At 33.6% G+C, this 20,092-nt stretch overlaps 5 protein-coding genes across 8 annotated transcripts; 3 read left to right on the forward strand and 2 right to left on the reverse strand.

The window, feature by feature from the left end:
• Positions 1 to 4,567: 4,567 nt before the first annotated feature.
• Positions 4,568 to 5,043, reverse strand: LOC125206422 (clp protease adapter protein ClpF, chloroplastic-like). Its single transcript, XM_048105677.2, has 2 exons — positions 4,708 to 5,043; positions 4,568 to 4,624 (listed from the first exon to the last, which is right to left on the reverse strand). Exons 1-2 carry the CDS (start codon positions 5,041 to 5,043, stop codon positions 4,568 to 4,570), a joined length of 393 nt encoding a protein of 130 aa, XP_047961634.1.
• Positions 5,044 to 5,606: 563 nt separating this feature from the next.
• On the reverse strand, positions 5,607 to 9,754 carry LOC125203883 (uncharacterized). 4 transcript variants are annotated; one of them, XM_089060059.1, is made up of 15 exons: positions 9,641 to 9,754; positions 8,867 to 9,248; positions 8,669 to 8,746; positions 8,506 to 8,561; positions 8,025 to 8,144; positions 7,867 to 7,937; positions 7,641 to 7,734; positions 7,297 to 7,509; positions 6,950 to 7,201; positions 6,676 to 6,784; positions 6,487 to 6,554; positions 6,284 to 6,353; positions 6,133 to 6,204; positions 5,966 to 6,057; positions 5,607 to 5,864 (listed from the first exon to the last, which is right to left on the reverse strand). In XM_089060059.1, the coding sequence occupies exons 2-15, from the start codon at positions 9,176 to 9,178 to the stop codon at positions 5,789 to 5,791; spliced, it is 1,683 nt and encodes a 560-aa protein (XP_088916185.1). In that variant the 5' UTR covers positions 9,179 to 9,248; positions 9,641 to 9,754; the 3' UTR covers positions 5,607 to 5,788. The 4 variants fall into 4 exon arrangements, with proteins under 4 accessions (XP_088916185.1, XP_047958346.1, XP_047958345.1 ...); XM_048102389.2 differs by having other exon boundaries at positions 6,950 to 7,204; XM_048102388.2 differs by having other exon boundaries at positions 6,950 to 7,204; positions 8,867 to 9,251; positions 9,641 to 9,740.
• Positions 9,755 to 10,238: 484 nt separating this feature from the next.
• On the forward strand, positions 10,239 to 12,175 carry LOC125204503 (uncharacterized). Its single transcript, XM_048103179.2, has 5 exons — positions 10,239 to 10,552; positions 11,283 to 11,372; positions 11,464 to 11,560; positions 11,638 to 11,785; positions 11,874 to 12,175. The coding sequence occupies exons 1-4, from the start codon at positions 10,309 to 10,311 to the stop codon at positions 11,774 to 11,776; spliced, it is 570 nt and encodes a 189-aa protein (XP_047959136.1). The 5' UTR covers positions 10,239 to 10,308; the 3' UTR covers positions 11,777 to 11,785; positions 11,874 to 12,175.
• A 3,803-nt stretch (positions 12,176 to 15,978) lies between these two features.
• LOC125207591 (uncharacterized) lies at positions 15,979 to 16,749 on the forward strand. The gene has a single exon (XM_048106994.2). The coding sequence runs from the start codon at positions 16,066 to 16,068 to the stop codon at positions 16,585 to 16,587; it is 522 nt and encodes a 173-aa protein (XP_047962951.1). The 5' UTR covers positions 15,979 to 16,065; the 3' UTR covers positions 16,588 to 16,749.
• Positions 16,750 to 17,748: 999 nt separating this feature from the next.
• On the forward strand, positions 17,749 to 20,006 carry LOC125207699 (uncharacterized). The gene is made up of 2 exons (XM_048107156.2): positions 17,749 to 17,905; positions 18,979 to 20,006. The coding sequence occupies exon 2, from the start codon at positions 19,066 to 19,068 to the stop codon at positions 19,855 to 19,857; it is 792 nt and encodes a 263-aa protein (XP_047963113.1). The 5' UTR covers positions 17,749 to 17,905; positions 18,979 to 19,065; the 3' UTR covers positions 19,858 to 20,006.
• Positions 20,007 to 20,092: the final 86 nt, after the last annotated feature.

The following is a 20,092-nucleotide window of genomic DNA, read 5'->3' on the forward strand; positions in this document are numbered from 1 at the left end:
TGGCGTCGTGGGCGAATTTTTCTGGCAGTTATGATGAATCCAATTCTTCTTTAAGGTTTATTTGGGTTGAGAATGGAAGGTTGATTATTTGGTTTATTTGTGTTGTACAGTATAATTATATTGATTTAATCATTGTATGTTTTAGTAAGTTTATAATTTGTGGTATAAATTATACTCCCTCCGTCCCAAGATAAGTGACCTACTTTTTTTGGGCATGGGATTTAAGGAATGGTATTTAAATAAGTTAAAGTGGAGAGAGTAAAGTATGAGAGAGGAAAAAGTAGAGGAGAGAAGAGAGAATAAAGTAGGTGGAGAATAAAGTAAGAGAGATGACTTTTTGTTAAAAATGAAAATAGGTCACTTATAGTGGGACACCCCAAAAAGGAATACAAGTCACTTATTTTAGGACGGGGGGAGTATATGTTGTAGAAAATGGGGACCCCCCATTTTCTATAAGTTTGTTATTTTGTGGTGGACTTTTTGTATAAATGTATTGATCATGGTCTAATCGTTCATTTTATTCTATACTAATTATGTATATTTTTTTATTGTAGTAAGTTAGAGTTTATTTTTTACTCCTGATCTAAGTCACAATTAGATATGAAATATTTGTTCAATAGTTCACAGTATATGAACTAGTTAATTTTTTCACACAAAATTTTAATTTATAGTATAACAAAATTTATTACTCAGTAATTATAAACAATATTACGTTGCTTTTCTTGATTTGATGACTTATAATTTTTTTTACCTATATAACCTACATTGCATAATTTAAGAAGAAAAGAATATTTGTTGACAATATTTATGTTATTAAGTGTAACATAAAATAAAATAAGAACACTTATTATAAAAATTGTATTTGAATAAATATATAGTGGCATGATAATTATGGTGATAAAGGTTAATAATTTTAGAAAATTTGTTCTATTTATAAACACACTATGCTTATAAACATTTAATTATAATAGATTTACTATAAACAACATTTAATAGAATATTTTGAATTTAAATGAATTAATATTTATCTTCAAATATTTATATTGTGTATTTGTTATTTATGATTACATACAATTTTTACATATACTACTCCCTCCGTTCCATAGTAATAGAGTCATTTTGGGAGCATATATTGCTACAAGGAGCTGGGTTCGAATCCCACTACTGGCGTGTGGGAGCTTCCATCTCTCAGGCACAAGTGCGAGGCCTTGGGAGATGGGCTCCTGTCAGGACGGTGGGTTGAAGGCCTCCTCTCTAACGGGCCGCTGTGTACCCTGATTGAACCCCCCCTCACAAACTGTCGGACCGGGCTGTGGGGGCAGCCAGGGTGACCGCATCACCTTTTGCTACAAGAGTCATTTTGTCATTTTGGTACGTTCCATAGTAATAGAGTCATTTCCATTTTTAGTAAAAGTCAATACATTTTTCTACACCTACTTTACTCTCTCTTACTTTATTCTCTCTCCATCTCTCTACCTTTTTCATTTTCCACTTTACTCTCCCTTTATTTAACTTACCTAACACAATTTTTCTTAATCTCCGTGCCGAAAAGAAACGCCTCCATTACTATGGAACGGAGGGAGTAATATTTATCTGCCAATTCTTGAGTGTTTGATTCTTCTTATTTTATGTAATATTACTATAATTTCTACTGATTTTATTGTATTTTTGGAGCTTTTATGAGAGGTTTAATTTATTTTGTAATGCATAGAGAAACATTATTATAATATATCAACAAACGTTACTGTGTTTCAGTATGTGTAAATTAGTATTTTGACTATTCCTATATGTTGTTTCATTACAACAAATTTCTACAGATTTCATTATGTTTTTTTAACTTTTACTATATTTTGTTTATTTTGTAATATATAGAGAAATATTATGATAATATACAAATATATATTTTATTAAATAAATTTTAAAATTTATACTTTTGATGCATAACAATTTAATATTATATCATTTACACAAACAAGTTGTAGTGCATAACACGTTTTGCTGTTTAACGACACAATACCTTCTTTTTTTATATTTATTTATTCATAAATTAGTCGAAAGAAATCTTTTTTGTTAGAAATGATTTTTGTAACTAAAATTTTTCTTTACTTTTAAATTAATCTTTATGTGTAATTTACTATTATATATATATTTTTTTTAATTTTATTTTCAAATTATTACATACAATAAAAGGAATATTAGAAAAATGTGTTTGTTTAATTTTTTTAAATTTGTATGAATATAAGTAATAAATTAAAGATCCGTGCATAGCACGGGTGTTACACTAGTATATATAAAAGGTGAGTTTTGGCTTTATATTGAAATATTTGTAAGTTATGAGTATACATTTTAATATTTATAAAATATGTTATAATTAATATAGAAACATATATAAAAGGTGAGTTTTGGCCTTATATTGAAATATATGTAAGTTATGTGTATCAATTTTAATAATTATAACTTATTATAGAAAATGAAAGGTTGTTATACTACTCATAATGATATTTATGTACATTTAATATAATGCTTGATTGATGACACTACATATTCATTAATAATATTTAATCGTTATGAACGTTTTTACATAATTGTAAATATTTCAATTTTCAAGCATAAAATTTATATTATCATTGTAAATTATTTTTTTCCGATATAATAAATCATAGAAACTAACTATTTATAATATTTTGAAGTTAATGCATTGCATATTCATCTAGAATTTCGTCGCTTTCACAGATTTCATGCAAAGAGAACATTCAAAGTCAACGAAATGGCAAACGAAAACAAAGAAGACGTAGAGTATAAAATATCACATTGTTTTCGCTTACATGTATAATTATCAATTTGGAGAGTGGGGAGGAAAATAAGGTTGAGGATTATGTTATATTTAAGTGATATTAGTCCATATTTAAGCTTTTTTCTTAATGTTAGTTTGTTTTATTTTTTGTTAGTTTTGTTTTAATTTTTCTTTTTGTCTTAGCTATAATAATTTTTAACAAATAGAATATAGTATCATAGAAACTGACCATCTATAATATTTTGTATTTAATGCATTGCATATTCATCTCAAACTTCGTCACTTCCACATATTTTATGCAAAAAGAGCACCTAAATCAATGAAATGGTAAAAAGTTGTAATATAGGGTATGCAGTTGATTTTTGTTTTAACTTATTACATGTAGATGGTGAAAAACTGGCTTATGGAATAGATTGCGCCGATGCAGGACGGGAAAAGTGCAGGAGATGATAACTGATGATGAAGAAGGGCACTTGAGCTAGATGGAGGCGGATAAAAGATGTTGGGAAAATGATAAGGTAGAGGGGTATTGGAGTACAGAGAGAAGTCGGAGGGTAATGTTCTAATATGAATGAGTTACTATACTTAATAAATAGTTTGTTAGCAATACATATTTTAATTAGTTGACCCAATTATATAGGTGAAGAGTTTACATGATTATTTTTTTATGAGACATATATGATATAATAAATTCTTATAGATTTATGTGATAACTTGGATTAATGTGATGAATTTATTGTTTAATTTAATAAATTAGATCTTTGAAATTGATAAAAATACGAAGGTAGATTATATTTATTATATTTTCTATGACAATGGCTTCCATTTTTTGAACATTATAAATTGTATATTAATAATTTCATATTGATGGTGTTAGACTTAATTTTACTATGTATTGTTTAAATAAGATTGTTCTTTTTTATATCCAAAAATATTTTTTAATCAATATATGAGCTTTTGTTGTTTTAATATAATTTTAAATATTATACTAATTGCAGGTTTTAACATTTTACTTATATTACTCTAGACTGAGATTATAGTTATTAGTTGTGATTCATTTTACTATATTATAATTTTATATTTATACTTAATTATTGCTATATTCATACATCTATTTAAGAAAAAAAAATTGATAGGAGTATTAAATATACAAACTGTAACTTGCGGAAGTATAATTATATATGAAATTGAGAAAACCATCTTAAACCTACTTAATCCACAACTTTTATTTATTTTCTGGAAAAAAATGATCATTAAAGATCTCGTGATGATATGAATTCCTAACCTATTGAATTGATAAAATATGTTTTATCAACTGAGTAGTGTTTCATCGTCTTCTTATTTTAGTATTTTTATTGTTCAGAATGTGTTCAAACTGTAACTTGCGGAAGTATAATTATATATGAAATTGAGAAAACCATCTTAAACCTACTTAATCCACAACTTTTATTTATTTTCTGGAAAAAAATGATCATTAAAGATCTCGTGATGATATGAATTCCTAACCTATTGAATTGATAAAATATGTTTTATCAACTGAGTAGTGTTTCATCGTCTTCTTATTTTAGTATTTTTATTGTTCAGAATGTGTTCAAATAAATAATAAGCCTGATTTTTGAAATTAAAATTTGAAGATAATTTATAATAGAAATATTTAGGAATAAATAGAATATATAAGAAAAAAGTAGAGAATTCTAGAAGAGAAAAAAATAGGATGAAAACTTTAGAACAAATAAGTACTTTTTTAAATGAAATAAATACTTTACACAATGATCAGATCTTGTTCCTCAGTTGCTGGGCTACTCCATACTGCTCCAAGTCCAAAGCATACTGCGAAACAATCGCAGATATAAGCCAACTAACTTATGTTCAAGAAATCCAATACTCGCCAACAAGATTATAACACCTCAAACCTGTATACAAGTGGCCAAATCGAGCTCAAAGAAAAACATCAGAATATCCTCATTGGCTCTCTCACTATGCTCACTGCTCGCATCCAATTCTGATCTCTTATCATTCCCTCTAAATAGCCATCCAGCTTGAACCCTCAAACCACTGCGCCTGGACGGCTTAAGTGGCCCAGCAAAGGAGGCCCCTCTAACACAATACGCACAATGACACACCCTCAGAGCCCCAACAATTGAACATAGCTCCCTAACTTGGGTGTAACTTCTCCTTGACCAATCACTTGATCCACACAAAACACTGCATTTAGATGTCACCAAAGTGTTTATCGAATATTGCACCATTTTTAGACCAGAATAAAGGTATCACTATATCTAAAAAGAAATTGACAATTCTTTACCAAAAAAAAAGAAATTGACAATTAGTGTATTAGAGCGCTTAGAAAGCTATAAACGATGATGCTATTTTTAAAAGTGATTAATCCTGCGTACTTTCCATATTCAAGTTCAAAGAAGGAGAAAGAAATTGATTTCCAAATAGTTAAATAATTGGATCTGAAAATAAGTAGTTGGATATGTGGGTGTGAATTGGCATAAATTATATTCTCCCCGTTCCGTTTTAGCAGTCTCATTGACTTTTCTGCCATCTTTTTGTAAAAATGATAAAAAATAGTTAAAGATGAGAAATGGTAAATTAAGAGAGAGAATAATATAGAGAAGAGTCTTATCTGCATTATTGTCTCTCTTACTTTACCATTTTTCCACTTTAACTATTTTTTATTATTTTTACAAAAAGAGGGCAGAAAAATCAATGGGACTGCTAAAGCGGGACGGAGGGAGTAATAATTAAAAAAAGTAGTTGGATCTCAAGTCACAATGAAATATGAGCTAAATTAAAATAGTACTACTAATTACAAATGAATACTCCTATTTATCTTTAAATATCCAAATACAAAAGAAAGGAAGATTTAATGAGATATTCTATCTGCACTAGCTTACAGAACCCCAAAAAAAAAAAACTAGAGAGAAGGTTGTGAACTGCTGCATATGAGGAACCTGAAGCAGAAGGAAATGTGCCTTCTTAGATGATCTATTGCCGCTGATAAACATATTTTGTTCTTGGATCAACAATAACGCCCTTCTCTCCATTTACTTCAAGATCATGCCTGCATCACATAATATCCGGTTAAACGATCAACCTCATTGAACTGACGCCGTTGCAGCGCCTCACAAACACATCTTGAGAAACAGAGGCAGGGGAACTCACTGAAACACAAAATCTGGAATGCTCAGTTGTTCGCGAGGAATGTATCTAAATAGCTGCAGAAGGCGATCGAGATAGTTCACCTTCTTCCACACCTACAAATCAGAGTAACCGATTAAGCTTTAGAGGGTGGTGAAGGGTATCATGGATGTAGCATTACTCCATACCACCTTATCTATTAAAAGCTGCATTGCAAAAATAGCGGTTTTTAGTCCAAAGGTTGGATGGAGGACGTATATTGCCTGTGTTATAGTAGCAGAGAGTCAGTTGCTAACAGTTTGTGCAACTGCGACAGAATATTAAGAGGAGGATCGCTTATACGTGAAGATTATGTTGGTGCTTCCGCCCGAGTATTTGCTCTAATCTTTTCATCCATCCTAGGTCTGGTTGCCTGTTCACTCAAATTTATATGAAAAGTATTTTATACGGTGAAGAGAGCAGCGTAGAATATCTTCATGAAAATCAGATTGCTTCTAATAACTACACAACGAGGTCTCTGCTTCAAAATAAAAGAGGCAACTCACATCTGTAATGATGCGGCTGAGTGGAAATAAACAATAGTATAAGGCTTCTGTATCACAGGCTCAAATTCCTAAACAGAAAACAAGGCAGAAAAAATATTTAGTTTGAAAAACAATAGAGCATGCTACGAGACATTACATAACATAAGCAGTGGAGTCACTAAGTCGCAAAGTATATTAACAAATGTTCACCTTTATTACGTACAAGACGAACCGTTCTAGATCAAGACACCTTAACAGAAAATGTGCTCCGACAACCACCATCACTGGGCGACCTTCATGGTCAACTCCACCTCGGTAGCTGAATGGATGCATGATATATAATTATTAACCTTTTACTGGAGCTATAAAGAAACTCACAGTGCAAGCAAAACTATCTACATTGACGCAGTAAGGAAATTATAAATAAACTCAGCAAGTAACAAAGCACAAAAAACTAAGCACCAGAAACTGAAGCTCGTCTTACACTATTCTCATTTCTGAAATCTCGGTAAGATTGAGTGAATTTGCTTTAGCAAGATATCTGGAATGAAGGGAATATTCTTCAGCAGCAGACAAAGGAGGACCCTTGAGATCACCATACCCAAGCATTTTAGCAAAATCCCAACCATTTCGTGCATCAGCAGCTTTCTCCCACTGCTCCATGCGTCTTTGGTCTGGATCTTTGATCAAGGACATGAAAGCAGGATCCAGATATGAAGACAAGTATGCTGAGTTCCTGCTTTAAGAGGAAATCATAGGATTGGTTTGTAATTTATAAATCCATAGCATTAGAGGAATAAAAGGGGTGGGAAAGAAGTATGCATCACTAACTTTCGTGCTGGCAAAACATCACTGACTGGCATCTCATTAGAGATTTGAGGAATTCTTGGAACTGCCTTCTTCTTCACATTAGGCAAAGGCTGAATTCTTATTCTGCGTTCATCAATAACTGTCTCACCATTTTCATCGCCAACATCTGAAGGAAGTTTTGTAGTAGCTAATACCTCCTCTTTCTTCTCCCTTGGAAAGTAAAGTGGGAGCAATCTAGGATAAGAGCAACATCAGAATGTAAAAATTCAAGAGTCTACTGTTACAGCAATGTCACTTAAATGAGTGCATATAGATAACTTATCCATTAACATGATCCAAACATTTGACAGTTTCAACAAACAAACCTTTTATAAATCTCTGCGTCAGATGATGCTGTGGTACAAAATATGACTGCATGTACGTAATCCTTCTGTTTCTCGAGAAATCGCCTGACAGTTCCTAATAAAAAATGCAAAAAACGATTGCACTTAGAGAAAGTTCTCAGTCATGATCATTAAAGTAAAAACAAGGCAGTCAGACATTAAGAATAATGATGGAATAGAATACGCTTCATGAAAGGAAATATCTAACTTATTGCAACATGGGCTGCAGGTTCTCGTGGATACATTTTGGCTTCTGTATATATACAGCTCATAGCAATGCTGCACAGACATCATAAAAAAGCTTTAATCCACAAACACATGAACCATGACAATCAAGAGAATGGATAAGTGTTTGGTGAGAACAACCTCTGCAATCCATTTTCAATGAGAAGTTCCAGGCAAGACCTATAGCAATGACTTAAAGCATTCTCTGCAGCAGTATGATATTTTACAGCATACTTAGGACCAACTGTATGTATGACCCGCCTGCAAATTATAATAAACTATTATTCTTGAGTAAGAAGTAAGCATTTATGTACATGGTAATAATTGAAAAACAATAGCTGGGTTTACATTAGCTATTAGAAATCTGAAAATCATTTGAACAGAACATCTTGTAGTTCTAATATCTAACTTAAGCCATCTGTCTAATTCCTGTTCAGAAATTTCACTTTCTCGGTCTCACCAATCTCCACGTACAGTGAATATCTACACACTGATATTCAATGTATATATGGAAAAGCAATGACAGAGAATAAATATGGGAAAGCCTACAGGTTCTGCAATTGAAATTAATGATTAAACCAATAAGTTTAAGTTATCTAATAAAAGAAAATGAGATAATTACCTAGCAGGAAGGTCATATCCTTTGCTAATTTTTGCCATCCCTGTTCGGCAACCACCCTGTATTATCAGCAGAGGTCACACAATGAATGAAAGTCTTTCCTGTTGCATAGATACTACAAACTTTAGCGTTGAAACTGATATTTTGGATATGCAATGTAGCATACCAGTGTTGCACATTCTTCTGCAAGGACAGGTCCAGCTGCAGCATGCAAACCAGGACTGCTCTGCGATTCATCTAAGCTCTGTCGGACAACAAGAAACATGCAATATTAGTGCGTGCATTGATCTCAAAAGCAAATATCCACAACATGTAGTGCCTTAGATAATTAGAACGCACTGCATTGGTACGAGCCACCTATTACCTCATTCGTTGAATTGACTACAGCATCCACCTCAAGAACACAAGGGTTCCCCCTCCAAAGATAAACCTTGGAGTTAACCTCATGATTCACCGGGAACCTGGATTGCATGCCATTTAAACAATCCCCACCCTCATCTATAGATGTCAACGGGTCTGCAAAGGATGAGTTTGAAAATGCAGGATCTTCATTCTCATTCGAGTCTTTACACTCGACACTACTCCAGCATGGAACTTGATCTAGTGTCACCACAGAATCTCCACTTTCATTTGCCAACCCACCTCGATTGGTGTTGGCATCAACAGCATCATCCATACTTACCACCCAATTATCAAATTATCCCCTCTTTTGCTAGCCACCAGCAAACATCATATATCCAACCTATCTGCTTGAATATGTAAAAAATATCAATTAACAATGGCAACAAGATGTGTGTCGAAAAAATTGAAATCCTGGCCAAAAAAACACAAACAGATATTCGAAAGAAAAATGTAAGCCCCTATTAACATCAAAATAACCCACACAAGAATGCATTACTTCTCCAATAATGAACAAATCACATGCTTTTGGCAGCTTATGGACCATGTCACCCAGACAGAGCACACATTAATTCATCAAAATTCGGAACTCCCAAATTTGCATATAAAATTATATAGCGATAAATAGAAACAAATATAACGAGGCTTATCATATCAAAACCAGTTTTTAATGGAGGCAATTTCTCCGATCTATGCATGCAGACGCCTCGAATTTGTGGATTGCCAAAGACTGAAATACCTGGGAATCGGAGCAGCTATTAAATTTTAGAGAGGGAAAGAAAAAAATTCCAGTGGGAGGAGAAAACGATGAAATGAAAGTTGGCGCATAATCGATTTCTGTGAGGTGGTGGGGATCCCAATTTTTTTTTAAAATAATACAATTATCTTTTGCTCGTCTCAGTATTTTTTTATTTATTTTTATTTTAACATTTTCAATAATTCAAAATTTAATAAATTTATTTATTTCCTATAATTTTAAATACAAATAAATGAAATAAAATTATAAATCAAGTATTATGTTCATATTTACAAAATTAATAGTAACACTAAGAGTTGTCATGATTGGATTTGTAGTAATAGTATTATGTTTCCACTTAATTTATTAGTATAATAAAAAAACGGTTTAAATACGGATTAAGTAAAAGTAACTTTCACAAATAACGCACATATAATACTATGTGTAAGGTGATAATTTTGGAAGAAAAAACTTTGAAGTAATAATGTGTCATATTTAAAATAGTAATTTTTTTTATTACAGTATAAATTACTACGTATTATTAGTTGGAATATTTATGACTTGAGAAAAAAACTTTGTCAAATACAAAATGAAATTTTCATCAACTCCTTCAGTTGAGCAGTTGAGCCTTCTCTTATCGCTTCTCCTCACCATATTGACCATAAACCAATATGGTTCTCTTTTTGCTCAATGCGTCCCTCACTACCCCATCTCCGACAACCTTAATCTCTACGAACAGATTCGGAATCCCTTCTCGTTCTTGTCAAGGAAGGAAATTTTCGATGGTTTCGTGCCGCAGGGAACCGGAGCATTCGATATACAGAAATATTGGCCCCGCCATTGAACCGATTGTGCTTCAGAAATCTGCGTTTATTGTAGCTGCCTCTCTTGCTGTTGTTCTCTGGTCTAATCCAGGTGAATTTTCTTCTTTTCTGGGCTTGTTTACATATTTTTTCTCACACTTGAGCTGAAATATACGATTCTTGTTGTTTGAATTTTATTTTAATTGCTGGGAATTGCAATTAAGAGAGTTGTGTTCTGTAGCTTATTTACTTTTGTTATTACTTGTTTCTTGAGAATTGGGATATGATTAGTTTGGCCAAAATCTAGATTATAGTTAGGGTGCAAAATTGTGGGAGAGAAAGCTATTAGTAGTACTCCGTAATCATTTAATTCAACATCATTTGGAAGGTTGGAACTTGGATTGAATGTTGTTTATAGCCAAGTTTCAATCAAACTCTGATGTTTTTGGTAATGATTTTTCCAACTCTGTATGCAAGCTGCAACTACTCTAAGGCTAAGAGATATTTTTCCAATAAAAGATTGATGAATTGGAAACTTAAAGCTTTTCATGAGTTAAATATGTGAAGTAAGTAATAAGGAATTAATTAATGTTATGTTACATGATAGATTGTTCTAGTTCGTTGATTGAACTCGATTTTAGCATATTCTGGTTGAAGAATCAGAGGTGGTTTCTGAATCCCTTTATCACTTTCTACTGATGTAGTAATTGCTATTTTATGTGGTGAAATGCAAGTTTAGGCCAGCTATGATCAAGACGCGTTTCTTTCCCTTCACTTGTGTTGGTTGTAATAAATAATATGGAAATCGGAGGCATCAGTAATTAAAAGTATCTAGCTTGCAGCTCATGCTGGATTCCTCTCGGGCTCCACCGGTATAGAATCAGTCCCTGGTCCACAGTTGCCTAAGATGGATTTCCTCACTCGTTTCAACGGTATGTTCTCTACAAATCACTTCCATACGAAACAGATCAATCTACTCGAATGTTTTGCTGCTCAAGTGATGCTTGAAATTGGCTGATTCAGAGGAAAATCAGAAAAAGTATGCAGAGAATGATGCAAGATTCAAAGAGTCTCCGATCCTCAAGAAGCTGCTAGAGCAGTCAAAGTTAAACAAGGAGAAGTGAGTTCTCTCAATGATTGATGCAGAGAGCTATAGTTAAGGCTGTAAGTACATAAGTTTGTGGTACTGATTTGCAGAAACAAACAAGCAACTCTTGACAAATATTGCATTCGAGGAGCTGAGTGGGGCGTTGGAGACTGCTCGGCTGATGGCATGTCACCGGAGGACAAGGAGAAATTTATTGCAATGCTGAAGCAGAAGGCTGGGATTGAATGAATGCATTAGGTATATCATTTAATGATTTCGTTGTTTCGAGTACTTGGTTTATGCTATGAATAACTGCCATCCAAATTTGATCTTGATTGAACCACAGATGCAGAGGTCTCACTCCCAACAGCCACTAGACAAAGTTGGATAGATCCGAGCTTCGGATCTTTGGAGAAAACGGGTATGTTTCTCGACCAAGTTTACGAGTAGCAAAGTTGATCTTTGGAGAGAGGAAGCGTGTAGATTGTTTGGGAGAAGACATGCTCTTGGAACACAGCAGCATTTCGCTAGAGGGGTGATTCAGATACATTTTGCTATGCTCTGTATTGTATTCTAATAGATTTATGTAGGCTACTTCCTCCTGAAATGAATATTTTGGTGAAATAAATTCCAGTTTTAAGACAAAAATTAGTTGGAATTCAACCTACTTTAAATGATATTTTTTTAGAAGTTTACACATTTTTTTTCTATACAAAAACAGAGCCAATTAGAATTTAGAATGTCATATGTTTGAGGCCTTTGGGCTTATTGGGCTTGATTCTTTATTTTAAGTCCTTTCTTTTTGATCCGATTTTCAGTGAAGAATGTTTTTAGAGATATTTTATTCGGTTATTGGAGTATTGTTTATTGGAATGGTATATCACCTCGCATATTCTATTCCACGACTTGTGTACAAAAATTATTATGTTGCCGACAGTAATAAACTGCAATTTAATTTAGTTTATGTGGGACCCTTTACCCGTTACAGACTTCATTATTAATCAGCAAACATCACTATCCTTTAATAAAAATCTCCACCGACAGTGGGCCCCACTAGATCTCAAACACGGCCTTGCAATTTGCCACGACCTCAAAACAAATATTTTATCCAAAAGTATTAGATTCCAAATCCCACTTTCTTTTGCTATATTTACTTAATCATAATTAAAATTAAAAACTATTTCTAGGGTCCACCTAGTTTGCAGGAAAAATATGTGTGAATTATATAAATGTGACCATGAGAAAATTGAATTATACGTTCATTTTGGTTGTCCATAAAAATATCTTCTATTTTTTATAACTTTTTTTTTTCTCTATTAATAGTCTTATAATTTTTTTTTATCTCTCTTGTTTGATTAATTATGTATTAATTCTCGTGTCGTTCCAAATGTCCATATATTTAAAAGTCGGATGGAGTATATAATGAGTGAGCTTTTTGTTTTAGTTTCTGGTTCGGATTAAACATGTGGGAAGTATAAATTATCCTATCATGGGAATGATAATTCTACTAAGGGCTCGTTCAGTTTGCAAGATTATATCTCATGATTAAATATATATACTATTATGCTTTGATTCATAAGATTACATTTAATGACTTAATCTTAGATGAATTATCAATATGCTAATGAATACTAATGATCATTCCTCCCAATTAAAAAAATTCTCTAACTTAAGCTTAGATGGATAGTCATATGTTAATGAGTCATAGCAATTAAATGATACTCCCCCCGTTTCATCGAAGATGACCCACGGAGGGAGTACCTAAATTGGCTACTACCAACAAAGGCTTATAAGGCTTTCAGCATTAATGTGCAAACCCAATCAAGTAGGATTAGTCGAATTTTGTTAAAGATGGGTTCGGTACACCTATGGTCAAACAAAAAAAATTGTATACTTTTATACCAGAGAGTTCATTTGCAAATTTTTAAAATAAGAATCAAATCTCATTCTTAAATTAGACTCTTTGCCAATTAAATGGGTTTTGATAAACCAAATTATTTATTTTAAAATAAGAAATTATATCTCATAGTGAATAGAAGTTGTGTACTCCAAATTAAAAAAACCCCGATAGTTCAAATGTTATTGATGCAAATTAAGAAGAAAAATCCAAAACTTATTTAAATGATGGAAAGACAGTCATTTTAGGTTTAAACATACAACAACATTTTATGAAGAACCGTTGTCCATGTTGGAAATTCGGCTTCAACTCCCCCACCAATTTCACAGATAAGTTAGTTTCGTAGGACAATTGCAAGTTGTAGTAAAGATACGGTTTAATTTGCATAGTTTAAAAGTTATAAAAATGACAACGAGTTAACTAAAAGTTATGATTTAAATAATACAATATATTTTTCTTTTGAATCTAAGAATCGTACTCCACTTAGGGAGCAAGCCATATCATATTGAAATCGTAAAATTGCAAGTAATATATAAATATTATCTCAATTTTATTAATATGAGATATTTTTTAAAAAAAACGACCAAAAATTACAAATCATGTGAAATTGACTCAAAATGAACAATATCACACTACCAATTTTAAGTTTGGGTGTCCTGTGCATTATTATTGAAGTTATATTTCATTTTCTTGAAATCATTGTTATAATCCAGTCTAAGTTTGGTATCCAAGTCCAAAAATATCTTGCATAGTGAACCCAAAATCAAAAATAAAAAAATAAAATGTTTAGGAAGAATTCAAATCATGTAACTTTAATAAAGTCATTGAATTGGAGCAAGTCTAGGCCACAAGCTTCCTGCTGCTTGATATTTTTAGGCTTCTCAACCAATGAAGCCAACGGCCTCATTTAAAGTTTAATCAATGATACCAACAAATTAATCCCTGTTTGCCACGACACTTTTTTCAACGCGGATATTATACAAATCTGTTTCTGATCAAGTACATAAATATATAATAAAATTAAATTTAAAATCGGCATATGCAAGATTTTATTTATTTATTCAAAGTTTGGAACCATGACCACATCCTGTACAACTTAATGGCAACCAAGTACCAACCTCAAAACCAAATATTTAACGAGAAAAATAAAATTCATTGATTGGCTTTTTCATAAATAGAAATATAAAATATAATAAAATCATTGGAGTGGATCAGCTTTGTTTTCTTATCTATTGGCTTTTCAATAAGTGATGGCAGCGGCCCCTACTCTAAACTTTAATAAATCCCTGTTTGCCACGATACATATTCAACACTGAATTAACACCACTTCTACAATCCAACAAATGGTCGCATTTATTTTATTTTATTTTATTTTATTCTTGGCTTTTTGCGTTATATTGGGATTTATCAATAAGAATTATCACATAGCAATGCTCAAGCAGATTCCCTAAAACGTGGCAACATCTAATTTTGCAACATTTTACTATCCATTCCATATATTCCAATTAATCGATTTATATTCTTTGTCTTAACGTCTCAAGTTAAATGCAGTACTCCGACATTTTTCTTTTAACAAAAATTGACTATATACGTTAATTTCTCATATTTTAGTATCTCTTCATTTATCTTTGTTTGTACTTAATTTTAAAAAATACCACTTTCATAAATTTCCTATCACAGGAACTGTCTCAACTCATTAAAATGTAAGAAAATGAATAATGTTTAGCTCCAAAATCAATACAATGTACACTTATTTCAGATTCAAAAGATTGATTTTTCATGATTAATCCTTTTCAGTTACGCCTTATAAAATCTGTTCATTTCCACTATCAATTATTATCGGCATGTAGTGGTGGAGAGTCTAGAGACGAATAGAAGTATAGATCCAAGGACCAATCAAACTAAAGAATTTATTTCCTTTATTTATACAATATCAGCAATTTTTAATATTTTTATAAATCTTTAAAATAACTTTATAGCCAAGACTAGAAATATCACTATCTTTGTTTCGAAAAAAACAGTTCATTTTTGCCATTTTTATCCATACCCTAAAATTAGTTCATTTCAATTTTTAGTGAAATTTTCCTTTTAATAATTTTGATCTCATACTTTACCAACAATAATTTAGTACATATTACTCCCCTCGTCCCACAAAAGATGTCACACTTTCCTTTTTAGTTTGTCCAACAAAAAATGTTGCATTTTCTTTTTTTAAAAAAATTCTCTCTCACATTAATATAAATAATACTATTTTATCTTTCAACCTAACATACAAAACAAAACCTCCTAAAATTATGTACCATCCTACAAGTGTGACATCTTTTGTACAAAACCTCATAATATTTTGTACCGTCCTACAAGACTCCTTTCTTTTGGGCACATGAATTTAGGAGATGTTGTTTTGTAGTGTAAATGGAATTGGTAATAAAGTAAAGTTTTACGATAAATAGAAATGAGTAAGTAAATTTGAAACACTATGAAGATATTTTGATATTTTATTTAATTTTGTTAAGAAAAATATATCCCCCTTCCCTCTATTTATAGTCTATCGATCTCCGATTGCTCCACACACTAACACCACATCCTCCTCCAAGCAAAATCCACTTCCCATAACTTTCCCTGTGATTTCAATTGGATCACCATGAATTTCTTGTCCGGCTTAGCTAAGGGCGGCGACTCCAAGACTCAGCCCGGCGGCGAGGAGAAATCCTCCACCACCGACCTTTTCGCCGACGCCAAGGTAGTAGCGGAGGCCGCTCGCGCCCAGTTTAGCAACGAGCCGGAGAAGTGCGACAAGGCCAAGGCCGCCGGGTCCGCCGCCGACCTCCTCGACGCCGCCTCCCAGTACGGCAAGCTCGACTCCACCCAGGGCGTCGGCAAGTACGTCGATCAAGCCGAGGGCTACCTCCGCCAGTACGGCGCCCCCAAATCCACCCCCGCCAACCACGTGACCGAGACCGAGACCGCTAACCACGTGACCGAGACCCCCAACCACGTGACCGAGACCGCTAACCACGTGACCGAGACCGCCAACCACGTGACCGAGACCGAGATTCCTAAGCCGGAGGCTGGGGACTACGCGAAGAAGGCGGAGGAGCTGCTCGGTGAGAAGAGCGGGGCAGAGGGTTTGTTGAAGGCTGCCGGCGGTTTCTTTGGCAAATAAGGTTTATAGTAGTATTGTGAACGCGAAAGGCAACGGTGTTTGTTTGTTTGGATGTTGTGTAATTCGCACTTACCAGTTTCTGTTAAGGCTTGTAATAATGGATTAGGCTGTTGTTAATTCTGTACTGTTATGTTTGGCGTATATTTATTAAGTTTGGTGTAACTCTTGTCTAATTATTTGAAATAAGAAAAATTTGGAGAAAATCTTATGGGGGTAACCGGATAAGTGAGACGTTCAATCGGATTTGGACATTCGTTTTGACTGCGCCCAATTTTTAATCGAGGTGATTAAATTAATTCACTTCTATTTTGTTTTCAATTCTTAAAAATACTACTAGTATTAGTAGTAGTATCATTTTCCAACCATTAACGTGGGACCTTCGCCTTGCCCTTCCAAAAGGGGAAAGAACATGCTAGACCAATCACATTATTTATAACTACTTTAATGTGTATAACCACTCCTCATCATGACCAATCTATAGTAACTAAGTATCATTAGTATTTTTATTTTACCTATAAATATCTTACACTCCAGCCAACGGTCTATATACGGATAAAAGGAAAATTAATTGGAACAATTTTTTGAAGACGAATGAGATCAAAAGTGGAAGAAAGTGAAAAAAAAATGTTAATCATATCATAAAAATGAAATCAAATTAATTTTTTGGACGAATAAAAATTGAAAAAAATTACTAGTACTATTAGTTATAGATGGACAAGATATTGAATAAATGAATCTGCTATTGATCAACTAAAAACAAGAGAAACAAATGGATGCACTTTCCTAATTATTTGTAGATTGTGGTCTTCTAATTGTGGTATAACGTTGTTTGAATATGATATGTGTCAGCGAGATTGATACATTTGTTATAAATAAGTAGACATCATAGTTGTTTTTGTTTTTGACATGTGTGTAGTTGGTATTGTCATTTATATATCAATGCGTCTCATTTATTGCTTTGAGCAAATTAAAAGACCTACGGCTGTGAGTCCATGTAATGGGCTAAAGCTGAATAAAATTTTATATTATAATTCAATATTGATAAAAAACTGGGCCTAGAATTCAAGCCCAAAAAAAAAGATCTAAACTTCATACTAATAAATTTTAAATTGGGCAATCGCTATCGCTGTACGACGCCGTTCCACCTGGCTGAAGAAGGTAAGTGTTCTCACAATTTAAATAGAACACCACTCTCTCTCATCGGATCGCTTCTGCAATACATTACTCGTCGAAAATGATGAATTTCAGGCGTTATTCTCAAAATCCAGCAGCTCTCTTCAAGCTCCACGTTTTCATGCAACACCTTTTCTAGATGAAGGTGATTTCTTTTTCAATTTTGGTTCTGTTTTGGGGGCGTGGCGGTGAATGACGGAGATGTATTGCATGTTACGATTGTCGCCTATATTCGTTACTTTAGCTGTTGATCGTCACTGCCTCATTCTCATATATAAAAATCATTTGTTTTCCGTGGTAATTTTTTAGAGCGGTTATAAAATATGGCACTCGATCACGATGGTGTAACTATGAAGGTCGCGTGGTTCTTCTTGATCTCAGATTTTATTAACATTCATTAGTTGATTTTCAATTAATCTGCTTATTGAATTCTGGTTGTAAATTGTAATAGGATTGGTTCTCGTCGTGATCAGCACGATGTTTTGTAGCTGTGTGTTTTCACAATTTTGTTTCTTTTACCTTTTAATACTCAATCCTGCTTGACTGGTTCTGGTAGTTTACATTCTTCATTTTTGAGTGTCCACATCTCCTTGAATTAGTTGAATGATTAATTTGTTGCAGCTTGCGTCGGCTGGAAAAAGTCTTGTTAAAAAAATGTACTCCTACTTGAGTTCGCCCCAGGATGAGGGTTTTCCTCTATCCTTGGTATTTTTAAGCAGTGTGAATAGTGATTTGCAATTGTTGTGTGTCAACTCGCAATTAGTTGATATTGCCGAAAAAAGAGTTAAATTTATGGTTTTCAGAGGTGTGATGCACAAGGAGAAACATGGGTTCATTTGAAAGACTCCATGGATTTTGGAGTGGACTTGCTACTTGAACGTTAGAGATAGATGCTTCATGCATCTAATCAGTGCTGCAGTCTCCTGAATTTGTGGGCTTGTTAACCCTCTCTTCCTTAGAAGATTAAAAACTTAGAAGCAAGTTCCTAAATCTTTTGAGGTCTCTACTCTAGAAAGATTAGATATGGCGAAAAAATTTAGCAGCGAGTTCCAAATTATTTTATGTCTCTGCATATAGTGTATATAAAGACATTGATAGAAGTTCTATTTTTTATGATAAATCTAGTAGTGTCTTATTAGTAACTGAACTGATATCTGATTGATATTTGTAGATAACCATCTAATCATCTATTTTTTTGATTCATGCCCGATCTTTTAGCAAGTACCAGAACATGAAAGACTCAACGAGTCTTTTCTGCTATAAGGCTCAAACAGCGTAGCTTTGTCACATTTTCTGGAATCCATCATGTGGAAATCTATATCACATACCATTCGGGGATTTAGGCAAAAGAAAAACATTGCTGAGCTAGTCAGGGTTTGCCATGAAGCATCAGATGATGAGATCTCTTCAAACGCTAGCACTGAAGAAGGGCTGGAATGCCCAATCTGTTGGGAATCATTCAATATTGTTGAGAACGTGCCTTATGTTTTATGGTGCGGCCACAGCCTCTGCAAGAATTGCATCATGGGGCTTCGTTTGGCTACTCTGAAGTTTTCCCCGCATCTGATTCAGATTCCCTTTTTTGTTTCCTGCCCATGGTGTAATTTCCTGACATTCCGTCTCCTTTACAAGGATAATCTTAGATTCCCAAGCAAGAACTTCTTCATACTGTGGATGGTGGAAAGCAGAAATGGTGAGAGGGTGAAGACACTTTCGTCCATCTGTAGAGACCGTCAACAAATATGGTCCCAAAGGTGCCCTTCAGCTACCAGTAATAACTCTTCTGATGCCACCAGCAGGACATTGCATCGTCTTGGTCATTCAAGCTACAGATATAATCACAGCCGCTACAGCGATAGATTCACTGCTGAAAGGCTCCAGATGTCCCTCCACAAATCCCTCGACTTCTTCATTAGAGTGATGGCCAAGTTTCCACTGGTTCTTCTACTCATGATCGTCACATTTGCATTACCTGTGAGTGCTGTCATCCTAATGCTCTACTTGGCAATAACAATTCTCTTTGCGGTTCCAGCCTTCTTGGTTCTGTATTTTGCATATCCCCTGCTGGATTGGCTGGGACGAGAGATGAGAACTTAGAACAATATTCTTTTATTAAAATGTGTCGTTGTTTTTAGTCCATGATAGACTGGTTCTGGTTGTAGGGCAAGATATGTTGACATGGTTCTAAAACTTTGTCCTTGTTGATGATGAAAATGTTGATTAGTTTATAAATGTTTATTGTTTGACTTTTGAGACTCAACGTTGTGTTTTTCTACCAAATGCGGATGTTGGTTTTCGAGTTTGAGTGATTCTGTTTATTAGTATAACTATG

Source organism: Salvia hispanica, chromosome 6 (assembly GCF_029641045.1).
Source record: "Salvia hispanica isolate PSC_SH4W2 chromosome 6, Shi_PSC_v1, whole genome shotgun sequence".
NCBI classification, from domain to species: domain Eukaryota; kingdom Viridiplantae; phylum Streptophyta; class Magnoliopsida; order Lamiales; family Lamiaceae; genus Salvia; species Salvia hispanica.

Excerpts from the sequence above, each read along its gene's own strand:
- LOC125206422 (XM_048105677.2), bottom strand. The coding sequence starts at position 5,043 with ATGGTGCAATATTCGATAAACACTTTGGTGACATCTAAATGCAGTGTT. Across the intron at positions 4,625-4,707 it reads ATTTGGCCACTTGTATACAG|TATGCTTTGGACTTGGAGCA; the intron begins GTTTGAGGTGTT and ends ATTGTTTCGCAG.
- LOC125203883 (XM_048102389.2), bottom strand. The coding sequence starts at position 9,178 with ATGGATGATGCTGTTGATGCCAACACCAATCGAGGTGGGTTGGCAAAT. Across the intron at positions 8,747-8,866 it reads TAGTCAATTCAACGAATGAG|AGCTTAGATGAATCGCAGAG; the intron begins GTAATAGGTGGC and ends GTTGTCCGACAG. Across the intron at positions 6,785-6,949 it reads ATTTCAGAAATGAGAATAGT|CTACCGAGGTGGAGTTGACC; the intron begins GTAAGACGAGCT and ends GCATCCATTCAG.
- LOC125204503 (XM_048103179.2), top strand. The coding sequence starts at position 10,309 with ATGGTTCTCTTTTTGCTCAATGCGTCCCTCACTACCCCATCTCCGACA. Across the intron at positions 10,553-11,282 it reads TGTTCTCTGGTCTAATCCAG|CTCATGCTGGATTCCTCTCG; the intron begins GTGAATTTTCTT and ends TCTAGCTTGCAG. Across the intron at positions 11,373-11,463 it reads TTTCCTCACTCGTTTCAACG|AGGAAAATCAGAAAAAGTAT; the intron begins GTATGTTCTCTA and ends TGGCTGATTCAG.
- LOC125207591 (XM_048106994.2), top strand. The coding sequence starts at position 16,066 with ATGAATTTCTTGTCCGGCTTAGCTAAGGGCGGCGACTCCAAGACTCAG.
- LOC125207699 (XM_048107156.2), top strand. The coding sequence starts at position 19,066 with ATGTGGAAATCTATATCACATACCATTCGGGGATTTAGGCAAAAGAAA.